The 24,780-nt window shown below is 39.9% G+C and overlaps 1 protein-coding gene and 1 long non-coding RNA gene across 2 annotated transcripts in view; one reads left to right on the top strand and one right to left on the bottom strand.

Annotated features, from left to right (window-relative positions):
• Positions 1-317: 317 nt before the first annotated feature.
• Positions 318-19,345, top strand: LOC119543393. The gene is made up of 3 exons (XR_005218569.1): positions 318-510; positions 1,449-1,593; positions 19,225-19,345. It is a non-coding gene; the product is annotated as an uncharacterized LOC119543393 (long non-coding RNA).
• The window catches only part of ERP27 (endoplasmic reticulum protein 27), a 22,082-nt gene continuing 15,907 nt past the window's right edge, over positions 18,606-24,780 (bottom strand). The window contains exons 5-7 of the mRNA XM_037848198.1: positions 20,823-20,948; positions 19,054-19,251; positions 18,606-18,660 (exon numbers count right to left, since the gene is read on the bottom strand). Of these exons, the coding sequence (XP_037704126.1) occupies positions 18,613-18,660; positions 19,054-19,251; positions 20,823-20,948 (372 nt within the window). The 3' untranslated portion in view covers positions 18,606-18,612. The remainder of the gene's footprint in view (positions 18,661-19,053; positions 19,252-20,822; positions 20,949-24,780) is intronic.

The following is a 24,780-nucleotide window of genomic DNA, read 5'->3' as shown; positions in this document are numbered from 1 at the left end:
ACTCTGGGATGTGTCACTATTTCACTCCAGCCTATACTAACCTACTGTATCTCACTTCCTATTCAAAGTTCCATGCAATTGTGGTGTTTGAACAAACTGACTGTAGAGTTGCACCGTTTAGAAAATTTAGATCCTGTAGCCAATAGATATCTCTTCCCTTGGTCTCATATAGAAGTTGAAGTTTTAAAACACAGTCAGTTTCGACCTTTACGCTTTAGCCTGGCTTGCCCTGGTCTTAACCAGACCTGCTTCATTCATATCACTAATTGAAGTCTGGACTCTTTTTCAGCTTTTTTTTTAACAGTGGCTGTATGCACTAATACTGGCATTCATATCTGCCGAGCTCTAGCTCTGTTGGAGTAGCAATCTTAATGTCTGACAAAATAAAAGTCAAGGAAATATGAAGAATGTTTTATACTGGATAAAAGACCAACAGAACAGAAAAATATAACCATCATGAACATGGGTGCACCTAATAAGTTGCTGCCTGAGAATCTATCAAGCCACAAGGTACAGAACTTCAAGGATAAAGAAATAAATTTTAAAACTTTGGTGATTTTAACTACCTTTCTTTGAAACTCAAAAACTCTTACCAAACAAAAGAATACTCATTCTTTCTCTACAACATTTTCAAAAATATTCTATATCAAAGGAATACTTCAAAGGAAAATTCAATAATTCCAAAATATCAATATTATATAGGCTGCAGTTTCTGATCATAGCATAATAAAATTAGAATTTAAGGTCAAAAGGATAACTTAAAAATCCCAAATATTTGAAATTCAATAATATATTTATTATTGAATAATCCTTAGTATAAAATGAAATAAAGGACAAAATGATAAAAGGAAATAAATGAATACTTAAATTTGACTAATAATGATATCACAGCATAACAAAATTTATGGGAGCTGGCTAAATTAGTATTGTGAGGAAAATGTGTAGCTTTCCATCCATTTATCAGGAAACAGTGATTTAAGATTTTTCTGTAATTTTTGGCATTCTGCGTTTCATTATGATGTGGGTAAGTGTGGCTATGTTTTTATTTACGTGGCTCAGGGCTGTGCTTTTCCCAGTCATATGAATTCATGTCTTTCTTCAATTCAAGGGCATCCTAAGGCATTGTTTCTTTGAATGCCACCTTTGTCACACTATCTTTGATGCCTCTGTCTGCAGCTTTTACTGGTTTATATTAGACCCCCTCATTTGAACTGCCATGTGTCTTAATCTCCTTTATTTTGTTCATTACTTTATGTCTTTTCTGAATTCTGGGTAGTTTGCTAAAATCTTTCCTTCTGTTCACTAATTTTCTCTTCTTGTTTTATGTTTCCTGATTCATGTTCTTGATGAATAGTTTCTTCATTTGTAATTTGGGATATGAGTTTATTTTATTTGTGCTATTATTTGCATGAATCCTAAGCAACCAAGTTATTAAATTATGTTTCCAGAGTTGTTTTACCTTTTCTGCAAGTGCCCAAGGGGACAGAACTTTGAGTACATTCATCAGTTTGGGAGTGCTTGGACTACAGAGGAGTGTAAATTCAGACCCTGAACTCACCTGAGGAGTAAGCCCAACTTTAAGATATCTCACAGGTGAGTTTCCCACCAAGGTACCAATAAGCATCCATATCATCTCTCTGTGCTGGTGGGTGAATTTTTTTCCTTGTCATTTATTAATTCATTTATTCAACAATGTTATTGCATATTAACTGTGTGCCATACTGTGTTATAGGTGCCAGCTCCTTGCAATATGAAGAATTAAAAAATATGTCTGACACAGACCTCAAGTACTTCAGAGTGTGCAGTAGCTCAGTCAGTCACACAAATGTCACAGGAGCAGAAGTGTGGAAACTTCTGCATCTGAAGGCTTTAAAGCCCTACCTCAGGAGTTAGCCAGGCTCAGTCCATGCCTGGCCATGCCGAGCGCACCGACTCTTCAGATGCAAGAACCAGGGAGTCTTGTTTGCTTGTTTTCAACTCTTCTAACTGGAAAGAATGAAATATTAGCATGAGTAATCCTGACCTGTCTGGGCTGATCATTTCTTTACCATTTGAAAAACTCCACAACTCATCCCAACCTAGAGTTTCTAGGTTCCCCCCGGTTCATGGGTCTGCTCCAGTGGGGTTTCAAAGATTTAGGCAGTGTAGGATATATTAAAAGGACAGAGCAGAAATTAATGGCTCACTCTTAACAGGAGTGGTTAAAACGGCTTCAGAAATGGGGTGAGTAAAACAGTAAAGGTTAATCAGCTCCTTTATTTCTCTGTCTACTAGTTTTTAATTTTATCCAACCTTGTTAAAATAGTAATAAGTATAATGACAATAATAATGATAATGATAGTTATAATATTAATAGAGGCAGCTTACAAAGGTGCGTTCAACAACTGTCATTAAATTATGTAACCACACATTTCACAGCCACTTCTTATCCCTAGTACTCCCTCTATAGCTACCTTTCTAGTTAATTATCTCCACTTTCCAGTCATACCTATTATCCTCACACATATATATGAATTTCTAATTACAGACATAATTTCCTTCTTTCCTGGGACACATTCATTTAGGGCATAAGAGTCACTTCTCTTGAATTGGTTTTATTTTTAAAAATTTTCCTTTTTAATGTAGCATTCACTTTCATTAATTCATTTATTTTTCAAAGCATATGTTTATCAAGCCTATGTGCAGGCAGTGGTCTAGGCACTGAGAATATAGTACTGAGCAAAGTGGGCAAAAACCCTGCCCTCATGGAGCTCAATTCTTGTGGAGGAGACAAATAGTAAACTAAAACAAAGAAGTAGATCATTTTCTAATTTTTTATTTTGAATTAATTTCAAATTTGTGGGACAATTGCAAAAATAATACTAACCCCATACAGAGAACTCCAGCATACCTCCACTCCCAGATACCCAGATCTACCATTTCAACATTTTGCCACTTTTGCCATATCATTCTATATCTATGTACCTGTCTATCTATCTATCCATCCATCTATCTATCTATCTATCTATCTATCTATCTATCTATCTATGCATCTATCTATCTCTGTCATCATCTTCTCTCTCTGTTTTCTGAGCATTCGAGAGCAGGTTGCCCACATCATACTCCTTGAACCCATAATGCTTCTGTGTACGTTTCCTACAAACAAGAATATTCACTTATGTAATCACCTTAAGTGCAGATATCAAGTTCAAGAAATTTAGCATTAATAAAAATCTTACATTCTATATTCTAATTTTTTATGTCTCATTACTGTGCTTTTGAGCCTTTTTCCCTCTATTCTTAGATCCCCTCTAGTATCAAATGTTCCATTTAATTGTCATCTTTTTAGTTTCTCTTCCTTCCATTCTTCCTTCCTTTCTTCTTTCATTTCTTTCTTTCTAATTGTTGAAACAGATATGCAACATAAATTTTCCCATCCCAACCCCTCCCAAGCATACCACCCAGTGGAATTAATCACATTCACAGTGTTCAGTACCCTCACCACCATCCATGACTAGAACTTTCCTTTCACTCCAAACAGAAACTCTACACTCATTTTACTTTATCTTCCCATTGCCCCTTCCCTCCATCCCTGGTAACCTGTACTTTACTTTCTGTCTTTATGAATGTGCGTATTCTCTGATATTTTCTTTGTAGTTACCATGGGACTTAAATTTAATATTCTAAATTTTATAACAATCTTATTTTATACTAACTTAACTTTGATAGCATATATAAACTATGTTCCTATATCTCTTCATCTCCCTATCTTTACCTACTTCTTGTCATAAATTAGATATTTACACATTATGAGTCCCAAACCATTGATTTATCCTTACATTTTTTTTCATTGTGATGGTGTCCCACAGATGCCTTTTAGATCCTGCAGGAAATAAAAAAGTGGAGGTACAAATCACAATACTATATTCTCATATTATATTTACCCATGTTATTATCTTTGCTGGAGACCTTCATTTCTTCATGTGGTTTCAGTCAATTGTCTAATTTCCTTTCCTTTCAACCTGTAGAACTCCCTTTAACATTTCTTGTAGGGCCAATCTAGTGGTGATGAAGTCCTTCATCTTTTATCTGGTAATGAATTAATCCCTCCTTCATTTTTGAAAGACAATTTTGCTGGATACAGAATTCTTAGTTGGTAGTATTTTGCTTTTAGCACTTTAAATATGTTTTCCCAGTGCCTCCATGGTTTCTGATGAGAAGTTGGTACTTAATCTTATTGAGGCTCTTTTGTACATGACACATGGCTTCTATCTTGTGGCTTTCAGAATTCTCTCTTTATCTTTGGCATTTGACAATTTGATTGTAACATGGGCACTGTGTGAGTCTATTTGGGTTTATCCTGTTTGGAGTTTGTTGAGCATCTTGGATGTGTATTTTCATATCTCTCCTTAAATTTGGGAAATTTTCAGCCACTATTTCTTTGGATGTTCTCTGACACGTTCTCTCTTTCTTCTCCTTCCAGGACTCCCATAATGCAAATATTGGTACTCGTGATGGTGTCCCACAGATGCCTCAGGCTCCATTCACTTTTCTTCATTCTTACCTCTTTCTGCTCCTCAGACGGTATGATTTCAATGGTCTTATCTTCAAATTCTCTGATTGTTTCTTCTGTCAGCTTTAATCTGCTGTTAATCCCCTCTAGGGAATTTTAAATTTCTGTTTCTATGGCCTTCAGCTTTGTATGTTTCCTTTTCATAATCTCCTTCTCTCTATTGATATTCTCTTTGTGTTAATCTGTTGTTGTCCTGATTTCCTTTTGCCCTTTGAGTATACTTAGGACAATTTTTTAAGAAGTCTTTCTCTGGTGTTCCAGGTCTGGTCCTTCTTATTGATGATTTCTAATGCTTTAATCTTCTCCTTTTCCTTGCCCATCACTCCCTATTTCTTTGTATGTTTTGTAATCTTTTATTGAAACCTGGTCATTTTTAAATTTTAATGTGTTATCACTGGAATTTAGACTCTGAGATGTCTGTTCCTTAAGCTTGTATCCAGCTAGTGTTATGACAGAGCCTTCCTTGAGTGCCAGGAGATTACAAAAAATGATTTTAAAAAGGGGGAAAAGAAACACCTTTGTCAGTCTTTGTAGGTTGAAGGAGTGCAAGTGCACTTCTTCAGGAATTATCCATACAATTAGTTTATGGAATAGCTACAGGCCAAAGTGTAGGGGCCTCCCAGTTCCTTTCTGCATATATGTCTTATTTTGGGCATGCCTTAGGAATTCCCCCATGTACACAGTTCAAAAAGTTATTTCTTCCCTAGGAAACAGTTTCCTCATGGTTTCATGCACTTTATGTCCACAACCAGGAATTCCTTGCTCCAGGGAGCCACTTGACTGCACTCCCACAGCATTCTGTTCAAGAACTCTGTGAGGTGCCTTCTACACACAGGGCTAGTTTGGCATAGTGAGTCACGCAGGCTATCAGCAGACAGATTAGGCCAGACACACATGCTCCCAGTATGTGCATGAGGGTTACTCTGCTCCCCCCAGATCTGGGACTAGGGATCCACATTAGGAAAGTTCATTGCTCTGTGTTGAGTTGGTGAGGGTGGAGGAGGGGCCAGCAAGGGCACCTACATAAAGCTGCTTTTAAGTAGCATTTTTTCTTGATTCTCCCTGTTGCTGCAATCTTTTAACTATTTTCTGGGTCATTGAGAAAGATGTTTCAGCCTCTTCTTGCTGGTTGTTCAAAGCTTGTCACTCTGCCAACTTGATTGGGGTGGGGTCTAAGTAAATAATTTTATGTAATGTAGTGGTAAATGCTACGAGGAAAACAGAAACATCAGAGGAGTTATTTTAAGGGTCTGTACCTGTTCTACATGGTCTGCAATTCACTTCCTCATATTTAAGTGTTCCTTTGGATTAGCCCACCCCACACACCCCAAACAAATGTTCATTAGTGTGTTGTATTAGATGAATAGATCTCTACCCTTGTGGAACTTACAGTTTTATGGAATGAGACAGTCATGAAAATGCATGATTATAAACTTTGATAAGTGTTACGAAGGAAAAGTACAGAGAGTTAAGAAAGTACATTACAGAGAATCCAAACATAGTTTAGGGGGTTAGGAAAGAATTTTTGAACACAAATGTTTGATCTGCAATTCATGGTATAACTAGGAGTGTTGGAGATTGAATCATGTTCTGAACAAAAGGCATCTTCAGGTTCCAACCCCTGGTCCTGTAGGTGTGAACCCATTTATAAATAGGACCTCTGAAGAGATTATTAGTTAAGGTGTGCCCAAACTGAATGAGGGTGGGCTTTAATCCAATATGCTGAAGTCCTTGTAAACAAAGGAAATTGGACATGGAAGAAGCCACAGGAGAAGTAAGAAGCTGGAAGTCAACGGAACCAGAGGAGAAAGGAGAAGACATCCCCATGTGCATTGCCATGTGACAGAAAAGCCAAGGACCAAGGATCACCGGCAGTCAGCCCCAGAATACCACAATCTTTGGAGAGAAAGCATTGTCTTGCTAACACTTAATTTTGGACTTCTCCTAACCTCAAAACCATTGGCCAGTAAATTCCCATTGTTAAAGCCAATTCAATATATGGTATTTGTTTTAGCAATTGGGAAACTGAGACAGAGTGTTAAATAAATAAAGGTGACAGTAATAATAGGAAGAGACAGTCTTATAAGCTGAAGGAACAGTAACTACATGAGTTTGGAGTATGGAAAGACACAAGATGGAGCTGGAGCATTAGGCAGGACCATGTAAAAATGTAAAAGATAATTTTTTTACGTTAAAGGTCATGGAAAACCAGTGGAGAACTTTAAGCAGGAGAAGAGACACATAATCAGACTGTGTTTTTAAAAGACGAGATTGACTTCAGTGTGGAAAATAGATGGAGAGGGGCAAGAGTTGATGCAATGAGATCAGTTAGGGGCCATTGCAGTAGCCCAGATAGGAGGTGAAGGTGGCATAAACTAAGATGATGTTGAAGAGGTAGACAAAGGAAGAAGGACATGAGACTTATTTAGGAGGTAATAGTAGACTAAGGAATACAAGGGTAAAGGTGTCAAGAATGACTCCTTTATTTTTGGATTGTATAATTGGTGCTAATCTAAAGCAGGACATAGTTTGCAGGGAGAAACGAAAGTGCATATAGTAAGTTGAGTTGTTTGTGAGATAGCTACATAGACAGAGAGAGTAAGAGGTTAAGGTTCAGTGTCTGAAACTCAAGAGTAGTGATCTGGACTGGAAATAAAAATTTGGGAATCTTCAGCTCATGCAACTAAAACACATTTATTTTTCAAAATAAATGGAACTATATTTTCTCCTAAATCTTCCTTCACAGAACCAACTATTTTGAACTCACGGATTGATGAAAGAGATGAGTCCTTAGGAATAAGTGACTGACTATCATTTCCTAATGTTTACTTTTTTTGACTCATACAATGAGTAATAATAATAAAAACAAAAAATATATTGCACAATCTCAACCAAATTGAGGTATATATATAGAGAGAGAATTTAAACCACATAAGTCCATTGTGCAGATTGCACAGAGTAAGCAATCGATACATATTTGTTTTTTGACCAAATCGCACTAAAAGTATTGCTAAATCACTTTCTTAATGATGGCTCTTAGTTGGATATGTTGTAAGAAGCATGACTGTGACCATAAATACTTGTATACTTCTCTTTAAGAGGACAAGAGAAAGCCTTTTCCACCTTGGATAGGCTGACTTTGGCTATCTACCCAATTTAGTGACCTAGCATAACCTCAGGCACAAAGTCTCAATCTGTCACTTAGCCCTTGTTGGACCCTGGGCCTTCTCAGCTAATATTGGCAAACACAAAGTGTTTTATGAGAAAGGCAATGTGGAAAGAACTCTGTAATTTTGCAAAAGATTTTGCCAATGTTTTTAACCACTCACCTTCCCAAATACTCTGCTTCAGGCAAACAAATTTACAAATATCTTATATTTTCCACATCGATTTCCATTTCCTCTCTAGAGACCAAAGAGGACTTGGCATGGACCTTACCTCTAAAGGTCTCATGGGTTCAGGGTGAGTAGTCATCTGGAGGGGCCAGAAACAACACAATTTAAGAGGCAAGTTCAAATTATTGTCAAGGGAGGGAGTCAAGGGATAGAACTAGAGGTACAATATTATATGTTGGGTCCTAGGATAGAGTGTGAGGCTGCAGACAGGAAATATGGCAAGAGGTCAAGAACTGATATCAGCAATAGGTTTCCAGCCTAAAAGGATTTAGTATATGGACAAAGATCCAGAATGTAGCCGAGAATAAGGCAAGGGTGTCAGCAGTTTCTTTTAATAGGATGGGAAGGTGAAGGACTCTTAAAAGCTCAGGATGATCTCAAATACGTGTCCTTTTGCTTTGCATCTCTCCATTCTTTTGGAATGTTCTTCCTCTCTTTCTGCCTACCCAAATTCTTCCTATTTTCCATGGCCTATGTCTTGCGGTGGCCACTGATAGAGTCGTCAATTGGCCTGAGAACAATTAAGGTTAAAGTAAGTTGTTTGGCCTGGTAATTTGGTCAATTTTATAATCTATTTAATAATTAAAGTGCCAAATCATTGTAGTTTGTTTTAGGAGGCAAACTTTACAAACTTTAATATATTTTTAAGTATTTTGTCCCTCTTTCCCCAAAAGTTTTAGAGAATTTTCCTTTTCTTTTGCTTTTGAAAATTTCAAATTAATTTTCAGGAAATAATTGTCTAAGATGTATTAATTTCAGTTTTTAGTTTATGTACCACATGTTTATTGCTTATGAACGCACTTGAGGTTAGAAATGTTTTAAGTTGTTTTATCTACTTTGTAAGGCTAATAACAATTAGTATTCCAGATGCTGCACCTATTTTATTTTTAATTTTCATAACAACCCTTGTAGGTATATGTGTTTTCTCCTTTTTGGGCACAGACAGATTAACTTGCTCAAAGATAGACCCAGTAAATGCTGGGGTTGATATCAGAAGTCAGATGTGAGCTCTTTTCACTACTCCAAACTGCTGTGAGATATCTGTTGATTTGATTAATCTGAATTTTTGGTTACTCATTTTATGTTCCCATATCCTAGAGCTTCTCCAGAGCAAGAGTACATAGGACTCAGAGAGAGAGAGAGAGAGAGATTGAGAGAGAGAGACACTTTGGAGAAGGACAAGGCCCACGTGTGTGCCTCCACATTTCACATGGGAAAAACTCTAGTTTCTTTTTTGTTTGTTTGTTTTAATCTTTCTTCTTTCTTGCCTTAACTTTTCTTGGTGTTTCTCTTGTTCACAAAGATATTTATGTAAATCTAGGGTTTCTTATATCATAATTCAATCCTTCCTTTCACTTTCTTGATATAATTTCCCATAAGTAAATGCCCATCTAACCCACACTTAAAATTTTATGAAGATTCTTTATATTATTAGTGAAATTCTAAACAGTTAAGCTGTCCAGAGCATGCTAATTTATATGGTCTTCCTAGGGGAAAATATTTATATACACGCACATAAACACATACATATGCATACCATACATATATAAACACACACAATTTCTTAGAGAAAACCAAAAGATTCCAGCAAATTCATATCTGGAGGCAACTAAGATAATTTTCTAAACTGAAGTGAGAAGCTCTGTGGAGTTTCTTGAATTGATCAGATCCAGTCCTGGGGCTTAGGAAGCTGCTTGCTGTCCTCCGACTCTGCTCACAAACTCCTCTATGCCCCAGGCAGCTCCTGTGCTTTCTGACTGTCACTGTCAGGTGTTTGCACATTTTCAGTTCAGCATGAACTAGGTGATGGAAAGAAGCTATTGAAAACAGATTTTTTATTTGATATATCTGAGAAATATTTAAACTCCTGGTATATTCTAGATTTTTCAATTTTTTTAAGAGTTAGACAAATATGTAAATTAATAGTGGTAATCAGATTTGCTCAATGCTATGTTAGCATTGTATGAGGACTGTACAGTGTGCCAGGGGAGCCCGGGGGCCTGTGGAAGGCTCCAGAGATCCATTAGAGGGCTAATGAGGGGCTGCCAAGTGGAGAAAGTGGGGTGGAAATTCTAGGTAGAATAAATAGCTAGCGCTTAACACAGATCAGGAAAAAAGGAAAAACAAAGAAAGCTTGTGAAGTGTGTGAACTCTAACCAATTTAGGATATTCCTTGGTATAATAATTGCTGCTTGCTGTGTGCCAAGTAAAGTTCTAAGTGTTCAACTTTTATACTGTTTCATTTAATCTTCACATAAACCTTTGAGGTTATTATTCTCACTTTATGTTGTGGAAACTGAGGCACAGAGAAATTAAAAAAACTTGCTACAGTTCCCATGGACAGTAAGTAGTAAATTCAGTTGTCTGCAGAACCTGTGAGCCTCACCACCATGTTACATTGCCTCTTTCCACGTTTCTCTAAAAAACAAGAAACATTTATTCATGTAGCTTCCTTCTGCAGGCCGCTGGGGTACTTCACTAATCAGAAACTGCTGTATTTGAATAGCACTTCACTAAATCCCTTGAGGAGAAAAGGAGGAGTCAGACTCCAAAGGAAAGGGGAACCCAAAAAGGTGAAGGAAGAGGACTGAAAACAAACTTGACCTTAGTTTTAGTCAAAGAACCAAATACCCTGTTGGGATTAAATCCAGAAGGGCAGCGAGTACCAAAAAACATGGAATTTAAGATTCAGACAAAAATGTGTCTCATTCACTGAGATTAATGTACCAAATTTCATAAGGGAAGATAAAGGACCCTACCAGCGTTCAGGTAATTTTTTATCATGTTCATCTTGAATTACTGTTAGCTGCCTTTAAGAACTTCTTGTATTCTTGGCTTTATTTTTCATCAAAGGGTCAAGTGTCCTCCATGGATATGTGGAAATAATCACAGATTGAAGCCCTGGATTCCAAGGGCTTTTGGGAGCAGGTTTATGAAGAAAGAGTGAAAAGGAATCTAGGAGGAGGATGTTTATTTTTAATAAAGAGACCCTGCCCTAACTTCCTGAACTAAAACCAGTCTAGACTTGTTTTTTCCATTTTACACAATGTCCACAACAACAGAATAAATATATTAAAACCAAACAAACTGGGGGTTGAGTTTTGGCACAGAAAGGCAGGCAGAAATAGAATCAGCTGCTTTTGAATTACATCCAATGACTGATTTACAAACGAGTGGTAGACCAACACTGCACTGGCCTGAACTGAACCAACATCATTTTCATTAGGAGGAGACAATAGAGAGGCAAAATATCTGGCCTGATGCCCAGGGCATGAACTAGCCAGTCTATCAGTTCTGCCTCCGTTCCCTTCAATTTTTAAAACTCAAAATGTCAAGTGCTGGAAAGAACCCTTATGATTATTTTTCCCATCACCTTATTTTGTGCAGAGGAAAGTGGGACTCAGAGAAGATAAATGCGGCCCCACTTCTTGGCATTAGATTAGCAGAGCAATGGATCACTAAATGATCAGACAGCACTCTATAAATGGGAGAGTCAGTTTCAGCCACTATGGATTGAGCAAGTAAATATGGGAACAATTCAATTTGTATACACTTGAACGTAAATTCACATAATCAACTCTTTATTAATTGGTGGACTCTGTGCCTGGGGATTTTTTCGTTTTCTCCCTTCTCCTTCTCAGCTGTCTTAGGCTGTCTTTAGTGACGCTGTGGCATCAAGGTGCAGGTGGTGTATGTGTTTGTGGAGGGCTTGTTCATACGGGTCTCTGACACCAGCCAAAGTCAATGTGTGTTTTTATATTTCAGAACGCTTTACATTCCTCATCTCATTTTATCCCTATGTTTCTGAGGAGACAGAAAGTTATAATTAACTCCATTTCACATGCAAGGAAACTTCTCACGATAACATGCTGAATTTAATGGGGAAGACAGGGTTAGAATCCAAATATCCTTTCTCACATCAGTTTTCCTTATGGCAGGTCATACTCTACCGCTACTCCCCTCCATTAATATGAAATAGAGAAGGTGTATAATAAATAGACCTACTGAATGGTAATATGCTCCTACATTATTCACTTATATAAATGCTGCCTCTGGTTAATTTCTTCAACATGCAGGGCTAACTTTGTAAAGACATAAGGCATTTGGAACCAAAACAGTTGCATCTTCTCCAGATACTGCTGTTTTTAAATTTAACTCTCCATGGATATAACAAAGAGATAGATCCTTTCATAGGCTTCTTTGTGATGAACTGTTCTCCACCTTGACTTTTATAATGGCCCTTCATTTTCCTATTAGAAATTACAAGACGAGGTGTCTTAAATAAATAAAATCTCTCTGACAGTCATTTAAGTGCTTGAGGTAGTTTGGAGGCTGTGTACACCCCAGAAAGGATCATGTTCTTTTAATCCATTCCTGTGGGTGGAGACCGATTGTGGGTGGGACCTTTTGATTACTTTATTTCAATTGAGATGTGATCCACCGCATTCAAGGTGGGTCTTAATCCTCTTACTGGAGTCCTTTGTAAGAGGCTAAAACACACAAAGCTAAGAGATGGATTAAGAAAATCTCACAGAAAAAGGCCCCAGAGAAGCTGAGAGACAAGGAGAGGCTCAGAGAGGAAGACACTGACTCCAGAAGCTGGAAACAACAAAACCCGGAAGAGAAGGGGAGACCCGCAGACGTCACCAAGTGCCTTCCCATGTGACAGAGGTGTCCTGGATCTCCAGCAGCCTTTCTTCCGGGAGAAATCCTATTGATGCCTTAATTTAGACATTTTCATGGCCTGAAACTTATAAACTTGTACGCTAATAAATACCCGTTGTTAAAAGGCAGTTCATTTCTAGTATATTTCATTCTGGCAGCTTTACCAAACCCAAACCATGCTGAACAGAGAAATAATATAATTAATATAATATTAATATAATTAATAATAATAGGGGATAGCTGCTTGGAGTCATTACTTTTTCTGTAGGAGATTTCTTTACTCCCTTGAAGTCTCTTCCTTTTCATCCAACTGTGACCACTTTGCTCAGATTTTAGAAGTTTAATCTCTCTAAAGAAAAAAAAACAACTAAAACCTTGTGTTTTGAAGGATATTTGAGTGTTTGTTTACCATTTCCTTATAGAAATATAGTCAGGAATTTATAGAGGTGCATGAGAAGTGAATATGAGCTTCAGAAATAAAAACTGGCTTTGCTGTGGTTTGGGTTCTATTCTGTTTTCAGTGACTAGGAACTGTAACTAATAGACGGCCTCTTCCAAATACATCTCTTTTAATATCCTGCTGATGCTTATCACAGTTTTCCTCCTTCATCCATCAGTTATCAGCAACATAGCCCTTTTAATTTTATCCATAAAATTTCTATTTTTTTTTTTTTTGAATTTGAAAACATTTTGCCCAAAACCAGACGTTTTTGAAAGCTGTGTGGAAATCATGCTTTGTGAACTTGAGCTCTACGGAAATGGCTATGCTAAGTCATATTTAGAATCACACAGACCGGAAAGTGGTGACTTTCTTCTTGAGAAAACCTGGATGACTTGATGCATGAGAATATTCTGTAATTTAGCAAATTGGAAAATGAGAAGGTGGAAGGAGAGCACTAGAGGATCATAAACTGATGATAGTTCTTAAACCATAGCCCTTAGTAAATGGCCATTTTAACATGTGGTTTGGCTTGCATAATTATATCCAATTAACCTATATTCAGAAACTACCATTCTTTTCCAAATACCAAATGTCCTCCACAGAACAATTACTCTCTGACCCTTTAGCTCTCACCTTGTAAGTCAACGTCACATTATTGGCACTACTATTCTTGCAAAGCACAATCATGTAAATACCCTCCACACAAGCCACCCTGTCCTACCATGAACACCTAACATTTCCACTTGTTGGTTGACTTAGCCTCTTCCTTTCTCCACCCCTGCTGTATCATTATGGTGTTAAGGGAAAAGAGCATGGGGAGTGAACAGAATAAGCCAACCTAAGAGAGGCTGCAGGTCCAAGGAGCTATAAGTAATTATTTCCATTTTCTTTCTGTGGCATTCTTGCAAAAGTATGGTGAAATAAGGTTTACATGGAACACAGAGAAGTACCCATTGTGACCAATAAGATTCTGAGGATCATGGTGGAAAGGATAGGGATTGATTGCAGGACAGAGAGAGAACTTTCAATATGTCTGATGTGTATCCACTTCCCTCCAGATACTTCCTTTCCCGACTTCTCCCCTTTGTACTCAGGCCTGATGTTATAACTCAACCTGCCTCGACCTCTGCCCCATGCGGTGACCTGGAGCAACATCCTAGGAAGATGTGGATATGGATAAGGAGTGAAGACACAGGCCATGAGTTGGTAGGAGAGTAGTAAAGGATAGACCACGTGGTAGGTAATTATTGGCAAGAGGATGGAAGGGCCAGAGGGAGTGAGGAGGGACAAGTGGAGATAGAAAAGCGGTCTCTCCCCAGCTGCTCAGAAAGTTGAGAGCTGACAGCTTTCAGCTGAGTCCTGTCTGTCCACCTCCAGCCCAGAGATTGCTCTCTGCTGAATCAAGCCTTTTTGACCAAGATCAAGCCCCTCTTCTGGGTGTAGCCCACATCAAATAATCAGTGAGGAAGTGTAAAGGCCCGGCCCCAATTCTTCAATTTGGGACAATTCTGCGATGCTTTCTTAGCACCAGTTCTCACCATAGGATAACATGATTCTTTGTGGCGATTGCATCACAGCTAAACTTCTCTTTCTGCCTAATCCTGCTTCCTTCATTCCTTGTCAGGCTTTGAAACCAGGAGCATCCCCTAGTTAACTTCCTGCAAGGAAAGTCAGTCTCAGAGACCTCTTCCTAGGAAACATGACATGTAACACAATATGTTGTTACCTTTAAAAATCTTACTTCACCATAGCCAGGATTATGCCAAATCTGGTCTATTTTTCCTTCCTCCAGTCTAGGCTATCACTATGTTATCATAGTAAGATCAGAGGGCCTGGTGTAGAAATCAAATCCTGCTATTAAATCTTACTGCAATTGTTTAGAAAGTTGACTCTTCAGAGCCTCTAGAATTAACTTAACCCAGTAATCTTTCATTCACCCTTAGCCTTCCACTTTAGTGTGAATCAGATAGTTCATTGTTCAGCCCAAAAAAAGAATGGCCTCTGGTTTCAGAAGGGAAAGAAGAGAATAACATACTGGCCTGTCTAGAAATGATTTGAAGGGGAGTGAATCTCCTCCAAATTTATAGACATATGATTTTAAAATTCATAGAGTTTTCTGATTTCCTCCTAAGGTTCAACACTCAAAAGATGTCAGGATTAACTTCCTCCTTTTTCTTCTCTGTAAGTCTCTCTGTGTAACAGTTCTGCAAATAGGAGCACGGATCACATTCATCCTACTTCCTGTTTTATTTTTCTCTGCTTAGAAAACCAGATGATTTTGGAAAGGTGACATAAACGGGGCTGATTCCAAACTCGATTGTGAAACAGAGATTGTCTGTGATAATCCTCTTTCCCTTGTGGCTGTTCCTCCCCCAAGTCTGGAAACTTCCCAGCTGGCTGACAAACTCCTGCCCCTCCCTGTGCAGCAATCCTCTTCCCCTTTCTCCAGCTTTCCTTCTGCTGCTGCTCTTTGTCCATGGCTTAGACCAGACTGGTGGCTTCCCTGCTGCCTGTTGTTATTACAACTAAAACCTCCCTGTTCTGAAGCTCATCACCTGAGGCTAGGTATACCCTGGTCGCTTAAGAGGCAAATTTTGCCTGGCATAGTAGTAGTTGATTAATAAATATTTGAATGTATGAATGAGTAAATGAATAAACAAACTGTTCTCTAATAATATACTACTTAGCACCCACCCCATCCTTGCCACCCCAAAGGTAAAGCATATTAACAGGGACATGATGAAGACAGCTTTTCTTCCTTTTTTAGCATAACCCAACAAGGTGAGCTGGGAGAGAAACTCTATGGTAGGTGGGTGTTAGAGTTATCTTAATACTTCTCCAGTCTCCAGTGTGGTGGCCTCCTGTGCTAATTCATTTTGGAAAACCCTGAACAGAGACCCTCCTTTTCCGTAAGTTTCCATAAGTTTCAACACTTGGAGAAATGACTGTTATCTACAGGAGGCAGTATAGTATTAATTTAAGGAAAACATAATGACCAACCTTGACTTAATAGGTATTATCACTCTGGGTTCTCAAAAGATCTTATGAACTATTTATATTATATTCACTGAACTAAGTTCAAAGATAAAATGTGATTTTCCTAAAGTCATGGAGCGACGTATGTAGGATTCAGTCACAACCTTCCCCTCATTCTTCTGAGTCCTGCCCTACTCCCACACTTCCTGTTTTCCTAGTCTTCCAAATCTGCCAATATCTTTTAAAAGTTCTATTACATAGCACCAACACTTAGAACCTTAAAGAAAATGTATTTCAGTGTTGCCTGTGAGGACCAATGAATGATTCCACAAAGATAAATAGCTGAAATGTTTCTAGATATTTCAACAATAATATCATCCCAGGAAAAAGAATGTAGAGCCTTGGGAAAATATTACATGAAGAGAAAAGTCTAGAAACTGCAGAAGTTTATAACACTAGGTCTGATCTTTAGTGAATGGATGAGAACCATTAAAAATCTCTTCTTTCTGAAAAAGTTTTATTCTTTGGACATGAATCCCCCAAGATACATGAAACAGGATTGGCTGTGAAGAAGACAGGCAAAAATATCTGGCCGTTACAGAGAACTAGAAGCTGAGAAGGAATAATTCAAATCGGAACCATAAACATGGGAAAAAACTAAACACATGAAATAAAATAATAACAGTAAATTGCTGTTGAATATCATCAAGCAGCAAAATGTACTGCAAAGACATTAAGATTTATGTACTCAGTGTTGATCATAGTTATTGAGGGAAATGCATCAACCTCAATAAGTGAAATATCAACCCACTGTTGAACAAAATGTAGTTCATAGGAATTTACCCTTTAGCATTTACCAAATCCCTGCAATAGTTTGGGAGGCCCTACTATTATAAGCAAGAAAGAGGGAAAGTTGGGAAAGAGGGAAGAGAAAGAATAAAGCAGTGAATCAAAGGACTTAGAAATAAAGAATTATAAAGGATTAGATTGTGAGTATGGAGTAGAGAAGATTGGATAAGGGGGCCTAAGAACAAGGAGTTGAGGCATCATTTGGGGACTGTGACTGGTGACTGTCAAGCATTTCCATGGAGAACAGGTAAGAAGAAACACGCTTGCATGGCCAGAGGACCTGGGCTGGGTAACAGAAGAATTTCCTGACTGTGAATGTCCAGAGCTCTGGCTTGCATGACCCAAGCAGGGCTTCTTGGATGTGCTTGCCCTTGGAACATTTCTCAGCCTCAAGCAAGAAGCCGTTTGGGTGGCTTAATGCAGCCTGTGGATGGAGCGGGTGACCTCCTCGGGTCTCATTTTCTGAGGGGTGTGCCATACACTGCGGCTTTCAGTGTCCTTGCCAGCTGCTGACTCCCAGCTCCGGGGCTGTGGAGTTTTCCCCGCAGAAGGAACAACCAAGCCTTTCACTCTCCGTTCTTCACGTGGACCGGTCGTTAGGTGTGCATGTGTGGTTTTTCAGCTCTTCAGCACTTAGGCACTTTCCTTCTGAGCCAAGGGCCTCTTGGGAACAATGTAGCATTTGTGTGTTGACAGTAACAGCCTGTGGGCCAGAGATGCTCAGCCAAACACTGCCTCTGGCCCACAGGAGCTGAACGATACACCTCACCTGCAATAATCCACGGCTCAGTCCCTGCTCCCCCGCCCACCACAGCTCCAAGTGCTGCCCCCCCACCTCCTACCCCTGCCCCCAACCTTTTCCTAATTCGATTCCTAGCTCCTTTGCCACATTTACACCAGTCTTCATACAGAATGGTCTCCACCCACCTTCCACCCCACTCACAGAAGGAACAATAACACATTGGTGGCTTATGGGCTGATGCTAAACAGTGGGCGCTGTAGGGAGAGGTACAAATTGCTTAGGTAGGTAGGCGGGTATTTACAAAAGGTTTGGTCTGCAAAGAGATGTCAGCTTTGTCCTATATCATTACTGTCTTTTACTTATTATGCGAGTTCATTGATTTACATGGGGACTTGGGAATGCTAAACCAGCATGGAGTTTTAACACGGTCTGTTTCTGCTGAGTTCAGACACTTGGAGACATCATTTGACTTCTGGCAAAAAGACTCAATTCCAGATGCTGATTATGTTCTTGGTCATAGAGGGAACATGTACTTATGAAACAGACAGAGTTTCAACCCTTAGGTAGTGCTAAAAGAGAAGAAACTCTGTTGTGTGTTGTCATATGCAGCATACAAATTAAATATTAAATGACAAACTAGCACACTCTAGGAATGTCTCTCCTTCGTGGAGGTATCACAGTATTTACCTAAAACCTCCATCCAGCAGTATTATAGATAGCCCCACACAGTATGAATGCCCCAGAGAAAAGTGGATGGGTGGCGAGGGACTAAAAGAAATATATAAGAAAGGAGAAGGAAAGAGAGCAATAAAAATTTTCAGGAAAAAAATGGTGTGTGTGTGTGTGTGTGTGTGTGTGTGTGTGTGTGTGTGTGTGTGGCTGGCTGGAAGGCCTGGTGATCCTGTCACTTAGTGTCTCTGAGGCTTGAGTTGCCCCTTTTTATTCAGCATAAAGCAGATGTTTGGCAGTATGTGGATGTATCAGGGAGAAATCAAAGTTCCACCTTTGGAGGCTTTTCTTCTGGTTCATGATTTTCTCTCTGAAAAACATCGTGACACTTATATTAAGATTTGGAGTCCACACTGGTTTTAACAAACTAAGCTCTTCCTGACACCCCTAAATCTCTCTTCAATTTTCATCTCATGAACTCTTTTATATGGAATTTGATTTGTTTCCCATTAATTCCCTTAAAAGAAGGGTGAGATCTAAAATTTAGCTCCTTTGAATATGCAGAACATCAAAAAATGCTTTCTTGGTTCAATTCCCATGACTATAACCTAATAAGCATCCTGACTCTGCCCACTACAACCTCATATACCTCTGTTCTTAGTCAAATCCCGGAGAGCCCAAAGACTTCTTAAAAAACAGGAAATAAAAGGGACATGGAGAGGAAGAAAACCATCTTGCTTTACCTGTGTAGTCTCACACTTACCAGTCGCTTTCCATTTAGGAATCCATCACAGAAGTTTTGCACAAGCTCTACTGAAATCTCTGCTATGGGCAACGTATCCCACTCCTCATCTATAGTGCGATAAATAGCCAAAGCTGGCAGCTGAGACTTCTGTAGTTTGAAAAATGATATCAACTTCCCATTTTCTTTCAGACCGCTGTCTACCAGAATGAAAAGAATCTGCAGTTGGAGAAGGGTATAAAGAGATACCTTATAATTGTTGAAGTTTATACCAATTGAATTTATGGTCTGTGTCACACAATTTAAACCTCAAGTGAGTAAAAATTAATTTCATATTATTTTGTGATGCTTTGATGTTTTATCCCACTGATTGGATTCATTTAATTTTAAGAACTGTGATTACCTAGGAGAGGGAGTATTGCCTCATAGTTTAAAGCAGGGAACTAGTTATAGATCCTGCCTCTGGCACTTTCTAGCTGTGTGATTTTGAGCATGTTACTCAACCTCTCAAGACTCAGTTTTCTCATTGGTAAAATGGGATTTGTTAGGGGATATTAAGTGAGATGATACATTTAATATTTTTAGCACAATTTCTGTCATATATAAAGTGCTTGATAAATGTTAATGATTTCATATTATTAAGTAAAGCTGTCCACACAAAGCAGGAATCCTTTTTATAAGTTAGGGAACCAACCACCAAAAAGGCAGTTTATTATTCCACAGTTCTCATCATTAGAAAGGTCTCTGATTCGATGCAGTGGCCTTCAAGTGGAGGAAGTCTCACCATTTCAGTAATTACAAACAGGACTGCACAGAGCAGGGAAGGGAAAGAAATGGACATTTATTGGACTTGGCAAAGGCATCAGGGACTTGATAGATGTTTTATATGAGAAACAAGTTCAGTGGTTTCTCATATAAAACCACTCTAAAACCCAACAGATTGTGGCAAGGTGTAAACAATGTGACTAACAGGTGACTTTTATTTTGAGTAACTTTGGGTCTGTATTGTCTCTTCATCTACCAATGCAGAAAAAAAGAAATAGGCTTATCACTGAGGGAAGATACGGTTATATAGGCCTTTACCAGTACAAAATACTTCTTTAAGTTCAAATCAGAGTAATGCTATTTGCTATGTTCCAGATCTTTTTTGATGTCTCTTAACTCTGCCTATTTTCCTTATTTCTTGTTACTTCCCTGGCCCCATCTACCTTTTTCTGGCATCCTGGTGGGGAGAATTCAAAAGGGTATTTCCCACTGTGTCCACAGGCAGGACTTGCCCAGGTTCCCTGGCAGACCCTGCCTATGAGATATTTGCACTTTCAAAGAGAACACTAGTTAATCTACAGAAAGCCTAAGTGATAAAGGGCAGTGAAGGATTTCTGGATTCATCCAAGGAATATTTCGTGTGGGGGAGCATCCTCTTTCCCTCCAGTCACACCATTTAGGCAGCTACCTTCTTTGCCACCACTTTCTTACACACATAGACACTTGGACATGCACACACATCCAAACCTTAAACCCAACAATTCCCCAGACCTTGTCTGTGACCATGTTCTCACTACCACAAGTCAATATGTCAGTATGTGAATGCAATCAGTCTTTCTAGGGAAGGATTGACTGTTCTTTGTTTCTATTTTTTTTAAATCAAAGTGTTCATTTATTTTTTAAGATGTAATAATAGGAATTTTTTTTTTAACATTCTTATGTCCTTACTTGGCAAAATAAAATGTTTATATCAGCCCCCACCCCCGCCACCCCCCCAAAAAGGGTATCCCCCATCCCAGACTCACCTTCCCTTGGAAGAGCTTAGCTGCCTTCCGGTATCTGTGCATGCTTTCTTCATATTCCAGGGAAGCCTTATCCATTATCAGGAGAAGATGAATTTGAATCAAGCTGTTGAATAGGCCAGTCACTGTCTGGAAAATGGAAATGTGCTGTCAGGAGAGAGAGAGAGAGAGAGAGAGAGAGAGAGAGAGAGAGAGAGAGAGAGAGAAAGAGAGAGAGAGAGAATCCAAGAGAGAGCATCTGAAAGAGGCTTAGTGGCAACCCAGTGACAGGGTAGACTGAAACATAAATGAGAGCTGTCCACCCTTACCACATGTGGTAATAGCCTCCAAAATGGCTCTTAGTAGTGTCATCTTCTAGTTTTCATGCCCCTGTGTCATCTCCTCCCCTACTAAATAGGGCTTATCTGAGTAAGCAACAGGATATTGCAGGAATGATGGAATGTGACTTCCAAGGTTAGGTCATAAAAGACATGGTGGCTTCCGCCTTAGGCTCTGCTGTATCACTCACCATGGGGAAAGCTAGCCCCAATATATGACACTTAAGCAGCTCTGCTGATCCATTGAGGGACCTAATGAGCCCTGCTAACAGCCAAGACCTCCTTGCCAGCCATGCACGTGAGCCCTCCCAGAAGCAGATCCTCCAGCGTCAGTCAAGGCTCACGTGACTGTAGCCCTGGCCAACATCTCGACTGTAATGTCATGAGAGATCCCACACACCAGAAGCACCCAGCTAAGCCACTCCCAATTTCCTAACCTTTAGAAACTGTGAGATAATCAGTGTGTCCTGTTAGAAGCAGCAAAGATTTGGGATAATTTGATATGCAGCAATATCCCATGCAACATACGTATTAATCACTTTTTCCAACCCCTTTTAGAGTTGGAAGACCAGTTGGATAGGTCTAAAGTGTGGCCTTTTCCTACATATTGCTAGTGCATGCTTATTGAGTGCTTACTATGTGCTAAGCACTCTTTTCAGCACTTTACATCTACTAATTAATCCTCAAAGTCCCGGCTTTACAAATAAGGAAACTGAGGCACAGATAGATTAAGTAACTCTCCCAAAATCACATAAGTAATAGGTGGGGGGCTGGGATTCACTCCAAGCAGCCTGGCTCCAGAGTCTGTGCTCTTGACCAGGATGTACTGCTCATACAGTGAATGGCAAAGCCTCATCTAAACAAATCTAACCCTGAATGTGGTTGAACCTGTCAGCCTCAGCACAGCAACAAGCTGAACAGAAGTATTGGCCCTTTCTTTCTGAGTTAGAGAAGGAGGTTCCCTAGGATGTTGTCAGTGACTTAGGGGAGTGGGACAGCCTGGCGCTAGAGTGAGGAGAGGAGAGGACAAAAACCATGGCACTGGCTCCCTTCATTTCACCTTCCTGAAGTAGTGTTGCAAATCTCTCTATTTTAAACAAATCCCATTCCTTTTGCCTCTTCTTTCTAAACAAAGAAAGCATTGCTGTAAAATCAGTGTGTACACAGGAGGAGAGAATTCCATGGGTTTAAGAGTCATTGGGCAGAGTCCCAGGGCGGTGGAGAGGGGAGCATCTGGGTAGGGTCCCTCCCGATGTGCCCACTGCTCTGTAGGGATTCTCCAGCTCTACGAGCTGCAGGGAGCCAATGTGTAGACAAGGCTCCCACAGCTTTCTCCTTGGAGTTCAAAACCAGGTCTTTTTTAGATTTTAAATTTGGAAGATTGGGTGGCAAGTGTGCTGGTTTGGATGTATTTTGTCCCCCAAAACACCATTATCTTTGATGCAGTCTTGTGTGGGCAGGAAACTATTGGGTTGATTGGGTTGCAGACTTTTGATTGTATGTTTCCGCGGATATGTGATCGCTCAACCGTGGGTGAGATCCTTCAGTGGATAACATCCATGAAGGTGTGGCCCCGCACATTCAGCATGGGCCTTGATTAGTTTACTAGAGCACTATATAAGCTCAGACAGAAGGAGCGAGCTTGCTACAGCCAAGAGGGACACTTTGAAGAATGCACAGAAGCTGAGAGAGTAGCTGCAGATGAGAGAGTTTGAAGACAGCTGTTGAAAGCAGACTCTTGCTCTGGAGAAGCTAAGAGAGGACAAACACCCCAAAGAGCAACTAAGAGTGACATTTTTGAGGAGCTGCAGCCTAGAGAGGAACATCCTGGGAGAAAGCCATTTTGAAACCAGAATTTTGGAGCAGATGCCAGCCACATGCCTTCCCAGCTAACAGAGGTTTTCCAGACACCATTGGCCATCCTCCAGTGAAGGTACCTGATTGTTGATTGGACACTTGATGGCCTTAAGACTGTAACTGTGTAGCCAAATAAACCTGTTCTAGTTTGCTAATGCTGTGGAATGCAAAACACCAGAGATGGATCGGCTTTTATAAAAAGGGGGTTTATTTGGCTATACAGTTACAGTCTTAAGGCCATAAAGTGTCCAAGGTAACACATCAGTAATTGGGTACTTTCACCGGAGGATGGCAAATGGCGTCCAGAAAACCTCTGTTAGCTGGGAAGGCACGTGGCTGGCGTCTGCTCCAAAGTTCTGGTTTCAAAATGGCTTTCTCCCAGGACGTTCCTCTCTAGCAAGCTCGCTCCTCTTCAAAATGTCACTCACAGCTGCACTGAGTTCCTTCTCTTGGAGTCAGCTCATCTATATGGCTCCACTGACAAGGCCCACCCTGAATGGGTGGGGCCACGCCTCCATGGGAATATCCCATCAGTTATCATCTACAGTTGGGTGGGGCGCATCTCCATGCAAACAAGCTAATCCAAACGTTCCAACTTAATCCCCACTATTATGTCTGCCCCACAAGATTGCATCAAAGAATATGGCTTTTTCTGGGGGACATAATACATTCAAACCAGCACAACCCCCTTTTATAAAAGCCAATCCATTTCTGGTGTTTTGCATTCAGGCAGCATTAGCAAACCAGAACAGCAAGTAACTGACTCTTATTTTATTAGGTGCAGCACTTAAATTTAGAGCATTTGTTCTGAGCAGAGATAGAGCATAAACCTTAGGAAGAGTCAGACATAAGAGCTAAGGAGTCAAAGGCGCAGTTCTCCTAGCCGAAGGGATTGGGCATAGCCGATGGGGTTAGTTTAATCCTCACAGAGCCAGCCTGGTTAGTCCCCTTGAAGTGAATGTTGAGTTTGTGCATTAAAAGTGGGGGGCAGGCCAAGTCCATGGCTGGGGTTTTCTGCCCAGTTCTGTGGTGTAAACAGCAGATGAGAAACAGCAATAGTAGTATGGGCAGTATTTCAAAGAAAAAAATATTGCTTTTTGGGCAATGAGAAAGTCACAATAAAAATTAAACCTGCTTCTATAAAGAAATTCTTACCTAATTTTCTCTTGACGTGATTTGGGACTTTAAGAAAAATATGTGATTGTTCTGTAAGATAAGAGATGGATCAGGCATAAGAACTCAGGAAGGCCCAGTCCTTGCCCTGCCTTAGCCAGCCTGCAGGGCTCCAGGACAGTGGGGCCATATGCCCAGGCACCATGAGGTCACCTTTTCTGGTCCCACACACGCTCCTGGCAGCTCCACGACACAGTGACCAGAATGACGCTGGTCTAGGAGAAGGATGCCTTCTCGTTTATTGCTGGCAAATACCCCAGACAGGGAGGTGGTGGAGTCTTAGCAGAGGTGAAAATGGAGTGACCACTCCATGGAGACAAACATGGCGTCAGAGGTGGAAAGGATTTTAATCAACAGGAAAAGGGGTGTTTTCCATTATAGGCCCTGTGGGACAGTGGAAAAACCACAGGGTTCAGTCAGACAGACCAGTCAGGGAAAAAAGCAGGGACAAGTGCAGGGCACTGTCTCTGAAACTTAAATTGCTATTAACTATATGAACTTCCATTTTGTCCCCCATACAATGGAAATAGACAATATGAACTACTGCACAAGCAGTTAAACGTTCTGCCTTAAATTATGCCTTCTCTACCTACTCACTGTGTGACTCCGAATAA

This window comes from Choloepus didactylus, chromosome 8, assembly GCF_015220235.1.
Source record: "Choloepus didactylus isolate mChoDid1 chromosome 8, mChoDid1.pri, whole genome shotgun sequence".
Lineage (NCBI taxonomy): Eukaryota > Metazoa > Chordata > Mammalia > Pilosa > Megalonychidae > Choloepus > Choloepus didactylus.
Note: the sequence above shows the minus strand (reverse complement) of the source record. Positions and strands in the feature narration are given on the sequence as shown.